Raw genomic sequence first — 5872 nt, forward strand, 5'->3', positions numbered from 1 at the left:
CCAGCACCAAGGAAATGTCTCTGGTGGTTCCCTCATGTCCCTGCCCTTGGCAGGGGGCTAGAACTGGATGATCTTCCAGGTGCCTCCCAGCCCAACCTGCCCTGTGATCTTTTGGGGAACAGTTCAACCTCTCTGGTAAGGTGGGGATCAGGTTATGGGTTCAGGTCAGGATTTTCCTTTCCCTGTGACACTCGCTGACCATGTCTGTCTCAAGACACCCGGCAAATCCCCAGGAGAAGAGACTCAGAGGATGCTGTGCTCAGGCTCTGTAGAGAAGAGTGGGAAAGGGAGCAGGAAACGGATCCTACCCCTGACACTGGAACAACTGCCCCGTGCACCAAAGCCATCGAGGCTGGATTTTGGGGCTGGAGAAGCACACCTTGTTCCCTAGAGAAGTTTGCTCTGAGCATAGGAGCCTCCTGTCCTCCTGGAAGAATTGGGGTTCCTCCTTGGCAGTCCCCCTGCTCTGGGCTGCTGGGGCTGTCACGCTCCTCATGCACCTTTTGAGAGCACCTGGGGGGCTGCAACCCCCCCACCCCCTGATCCAGCAGTGGAACCAAACTCCACTGCAGTGGCAGCAGGAGCTGGCCTCGGTGGCAGGGAGGGAAAGCGGGAAGGGAACGCCACGGGCTGTGGGGAAATTCGCATGGATGGGTGAGTGCAGAGGCAGCGATGAGCTGGAGACGGGAGGATGGAGAGGCTGCACAGACAGACGCGCAGCCCCTGGGACTCTGCACGGGAGGATTTGGGGAACGAGCCTGGGAGATTCATCGAAGCACGGAAAAAGAAAGTTGGTGAAACTTTTCTTGATTTCTTTCTTTTTATTATTTTTGACCCAAGGTTCTTCCCTTCAAAGGGAGAGGGGAACGGCTTCTCTTCAGCCCCGGGTTCCGGGCTGTTCTGCTCCCCAAATGCCCCCGGGGGAAGCAGCCCGGAGCCGCGGGCAGGGGCTGGACGGAGGCGATGCCGCCCCGAGCAGACGCGACGAGGGGTGACAGGGAGAGGGGCGCACCTGCGGAATGAGCAGAGCCGGGGAGGGGCGGAGATGAGGGGTTTAGCCCCAATTTGGGGGGGCTCGCCGACAGGTGGGGAGCTCTGGTTTTGGGGGGGTTACAACCGGAGCAGGGGGAGGCCCGATTTGGGAAGGGAGTACCACGGGCAGAGAGGGGCTGAGCCCCGGTTTGAGGGGGGGGTGAGCCCAGTGCCCGGGGGCGGGCGGTGGGAGGGACCTCCCCGGCCCCTCCCGGTGGGCGGGGGGCGGGGGGGCCGGGCTATAATGCCATTGATGCCGGGCGGCGGAGCCAGACAATACCGCGCCCCCGAGCCGGGTGCCCGGAGCGCCCTGCCCTGCCGTGCCCCGGCCGGCCCCGCTCCGCTCCCACCATGATGTCCATGAACAGCAAGCAGGCGTTCAGCATGCACCCCATCCTGCACGAGCCCAAGTACCCGCACCTGCACACCAGCTCCGAAGCCATCCGCAGAGCCTGCCTGCCCGCCCCCCAGGTAAGCCCCAGCACGGCTTTCGGGAGGTTCCGTGCCCGCCGACCGTCTCCAACTTTGGTTTCCCTTCGAATTTGGGTTTCGCTTGGGTTTGGGGGGGGGTCCGTCCTTTCCCTCCTGCCTCCGCCGGCGGGCGGGGGCTGTTCCCGGGGGAGGGGGCTCTGGGGCGGCCGGGGGGTCGGTCCCGCTCGGGAGCTTTGCCCCGCTCCGTGCGAGCGCTGGAGCAGCGCGGGGCTGCGGGACCCCCGACGGCTCCGGCCTCTGCCGCTGCCTCCCTTTTGGGGAGGTCGCCCCGGAGAGCAGAGCGGGTGCCCGATCTGGGGGGAGAGCGCTCGGTTCTGGCACCCCGCTGCTTTTATCTGGGGCGCTCGGTTCGCGTTACCTGTCCCCGGCGGCGCCGGTGGGGCAGAGCGGGATCTCCGTCACGCCGCTCCCCTTCAATCGTCTCCCGCTCTCACGGTTTGTTTTCTCTCCCGCTTTTCTCCCCCCCCCCCGCCCCTCCGTGCAGATCCAGGGGAACATCTTTGCGGGCTTTGACGAGACGCTGCTGCGAGGGGCCGAGGCTCTGGCCGCCGTGGATATCGTGTCGCAGAAAACCCATCCCTTCAAGCCGGACGCCACCTACCACACCATGAGCAGCGTGTCCTGCACTCCTACCTCGTCCTCCGTCCACCTGCACCACCCGTCCGTGCTGACCACGCACCACCCCCACCACCACCACCACCAGCCCTCGCAGGGCCTGGACGGGGAGCTGCTGGACCACCTCAACTCCGCCCTCCCGCTCGGAGGGGTGCCGGGCCCCGACGTGGGCTCCACGCCTTCGCACCCGCACTCCCACATGTCGGCCATCAACCACATGGCCCACCACTCGCAGCCCATGAACATGTCCCACCCCCACGGCCTCGCGTCCCACGCCGTCATCTCCGGCCCCGAGACGGAGACGGACCCGCGGGAGCTCGAGTCCTTCGCCGAGCGCTTCAAGCAGCGGAGGATCAAGCTGGGGGTCACCCAGGCGGACGTGGGCTCCGCGCTGGCCAACCTGAAGATCCCGGGGGTGGGCTGCCTTAGCCAAAGCACCATCTGCAGGTTCGAGTCGCTCACCTTGTCCCACAACAACATGGTGGCCCTCAAGCCCATCCTGGAAGCGTGGCTGGAGGAGGCGGAGAGGGCGCAGAGGGAGAAAATGACCAAACCCGAGATCTACACGGGGGGGGACAAGAAGCGCAAGCGCACGTCCATCGCCGCCCCCGAGAAGCGCTCGCTCGAGGCCTATTTCGCCGTCCAGCCCCGGCCCTCCTCCGAGAAAATCGCCGCCATCGCCGAGAAGTTAGACTTGAAGAAGAACGTGGTGCGGGTCTGGTTTTGCAATCAGAGACAGAAGCAGAAAAGGATGAAATTTTCTGCCACCTACTGAGGAAGGGGCTGGGGAGGCAGCGGTGCGGGGGGGGAGGGGGATGCTGCCCTCCCTACCGCCTCCCCCGGTCCTTCCCAGACAGGGCTTGGGGTTTTGTCGGCTTTTTTTTTCTTTTTTCGGGTTAAAAAAATGGGGAAAAAACAAGCAAGCAAACAAACAAACAAAAAAAAAAAAAAGAAAAAAAGAAAAAGAAACTTTAAAATAAAGGGAAACGCGCCCAAAGCAAAGTGAACAGTTTGGTGCCTGCTCCTCACCCCTGGGCAAAGTGGCCCCTCTGTTCTGACTGGTACAGACTGCTTTTGTAGATAAAACTGGAGGAAAAAAAAAAAAAAAAGATGGAGGAAAAGGAAAAAGACAAAACGAAAAGGCCAAGGGAGAAGTTTGGGGGTGCCCGGAGTTGGGGCAGCAGCAGCGAGAGCCCGGTGGGTCTTTGTCACAGCCCCTCCCGGCTTGGGGGCCGTGGCACCGCTCGCTCCTCTGTGTCCTCTCCTCTTAAAAAAAAAAAAAAAACAACAATTAAAAAAGGAAAAGAAATGAGAAAGGAAACGAGCTGGAAGCCAGCTGTAAACCCGGGGTGCTCCCTGCCGCCAGGGTCCCCGCACACCCACGCACACACACGCACCTGCATGGTTTTGTTCTTTCCCCTGCCCCCCGCAAACCCATCGCGTTTTTGCAGTACCATTTCTGTTTCTACCTCATCGGCTAAATTGAAAAAAAAAATTTAAAAAGGATAAAAAAAAGGAGAAAATATTAAAAAAAGAAGGAAAAAAAATAATTGGCCCGTCCCCGGAATCGCGGTTTTTTCGGGGAAATGGACATTTATTTTGCGTTGGTTTCACTCCAACCGTTCGATTTCTGTATGGTTTTCACTGTATAAAATCCTAAGCTTCGACAATCACGTCCTTGGGGCTCAGCGGAGCGGCGGGAGCGGCCCGAGGCAGCGGGGACGGAGCCCGGCCCGGCCTCGGGGCGGCTGCCTCCGCGCATAGGGAACTCTGCACTTTCGAAGGCAAGAAAACTCTTATTTTCCCCCCTTTCCTTTGCATATTTAATAGGGAAATTTGCCTCCTTTTATTTTCTTCCTTTCCTTTTATTTTTTTTTTTAATTTTCTTTTTTAAATTAAAGGAGATTTCGTTCCGCTGTGTGTGTGCTGAATGAAATTTTGGTGTCTGTGTACGCTGCAGCATTTCAAATAAATCATGCACGTTTTACCTCACCCTCCTGCCTCCTGCACTTACTGCGGCTCCGGGGAACCCCTGGCCCGGGGCCGCTTTCGCGGGACTCCCGGGGGCTCGGTGCCCCGCGGGGATGGAGGCCGGCTCCGTCCTCCTGCGTGGGGACGGGCAGGGGGGAGGCAGAGCCGCCCACGCGGGACGGAGCGGGGGTGGCCCCGCGGGGACCGGGGGTCCTGGCTCCCCTCCGCCCATCGCGGCGTTTTTGGCCTTTTTCCCCCCGGGGGGGGTCGCTCCCGCAGCCCGGGGGTCGCTCCCCAGCCCGAGGGTCGCTCCCCAGCCCGGGGGTCGCTCCCCAGCCCGGGGGTCCTTGCGGCTCTTCCCGCAGCAGCCGGGAGCTCCCGCGAACGGCGGCGGGGCCGAGCTGCCACCCTGAGCCCGCTGCTCTCGGGGGGACACCCCCAGGTGCCTCTGCCACCCACCCAGGTGCCTCTGTCATCCCCCAGGTGTCACTGTCATCCCCCGGTTCCTCTGTCACCCCCAGGTTCCTCTGTCACCCCCCGGTTCCTCTGTCAGCCCCGGGTTCCTCTGTCACCCCCCGGTGTCACTGTCAGCCCCAGGTTCCTCTGTCACCCCCCGGTGTCACTGTCACCCCCCGGTGTCTCTGTCACAAGGGACATTCCCCTCTCCCGGCTCCGCTCGCCCGCAGCCGATGGCACCGAAAGCTCCCAAAATGCGCTTCAAACCCTCGGCGGGTGGGACCGCGGGGTCCCCTCTGGGATCAGAACCTGGGGGTCCGCTCCGTCCCGGGGACACGCGGAGAAAAGGGCTAAAAGCAAGCGATTTTTGTTGGTTTTCTTTGTTTGGGGTGGTTTTGTTTTATTTTTGTTTGAGGGTTTTTTGTTTGCTTGGGTTTTTGTTTGTGGGTGTTTTTTTTATTGTTGTTTTGTTTTGTTTTATAACTTATTGGGGGAAAGAAATAATCAAGCGCACGTCGTGCTGCTGAAGCCCGGCAGACGGAACGCTGCGGTTTTTTACAGGGGAAAAGAAAAGTAGAACAAGAAAAAATAAAGTAAAATAAAATGAAATGAAATAAAATGAAGGGGAATTAAATACGATAAAGTGAAATAAAATAAAAGGAAGTAAAATGAATGAAAGCGAACTAGCGAAATGAAGTGAAATAAAACAAAACCAAAACCAAGCAAGCAAACAAAAAACATAAAAGAAACCAAACAAAAAATACAAACAACATCCTAAAACTTCACAAAGAAGTAAGAAAAACAAACAAAAAACAAAGCAACAAACAAACACACAAAAAAAAACTCAAAAAAAAAAAAAAAAAGAAAGAAAGAAAAGAGGGGAAACTGTGCCCGAAAGAACTGTCGGAGGAGTTGCTCCACCTGGGCGAGCGGGGCCAGCTCGGCGGTGGCCGACAGAGCCCTGCCCGCCCTGCCCGCACCGCGGGATTCCCGCACCCCGTCCCGCACATCTCCCTTTATTCCCGGGCGCTTCCCAAAGCCCATCCCTTTGTTCCTGCGCTCCGTCCCTGTTTTCTCCATGCAGCGAGAAGCGCATTTTCATAAATAGACCTTGGCCGAGCGCTGCCGATGAAACTTTAATGAGGCGGGATGCTGAGTGCTGCCCGGGGGGGCCCGGCCCGGCTCCGCGCAGCATTAGCGGGGCCCCGGCCCCCCTTTCCGCGGCTCCCCCTGCAGCCGGAGCCGCTGCCGAGCCTCCCCCGCCCCCCGCTCCCCTCCCCGGCCCGTGCCCGGTGCCGGGGCCGGT

At 59.6% G+C, this 5872-nt stretch overlaps 1 protein-coding gene across 1 annotated transcript; it reads left to right on the top strand.

Annotated features, from left to right (window-relative positions):
* The first annotated feature begins 964 nt into the window (after positions 1-964).
* Positions 965-4304, top strand: LOC110477978 (brain-specific homeobox/POU domain protein 3). The gene is made up of 2 exons (XM_021544250.4): positions 965-1503; positions 2009-4304. The coding sequence occupies exons 1-2, from the start codon at positions 1384-1386 to the stop codon at positions 2912-2914; spliced, it is 1026 nt and encodes a 341-aa protein (XP_021399925.1). The 5' UTR covers positions 965-1383; the 3' UTR covers positions 2915-4304.
* Positions 4305-5872: the final 1568 nt, after the last annotated feature.

This window comes from Lonchura striata, chromosome 4A (genome assembly GCF_050655825.1).
Source record: "Lonchura striata isolate lonStrDom1 chromosome 4A, ASM5065582v1, whole genome shotgun sequence".
NCBI lineage: Eukaryota > Metazoa > Chordata > Aves > Passeriformes > Estrildidae > Lonchura > Lonchura striata.

Coding starts and splice junctions, on each gene's coding strand:
- LOC110477978 (XM_021544250.4), top strand. CDS start 1,384: ATGATGTCCATGAACAGCAAGCAGGCGTTCAGCATGCACCCCATCCTG. Junction 1,504..2,008: donor CCTGCCTGCCCGCCCCCCAG/GTAAGCCCCAGC, acceptor CCCTCCGTGCAG/ATCCAGGGGAACATCTTTGC.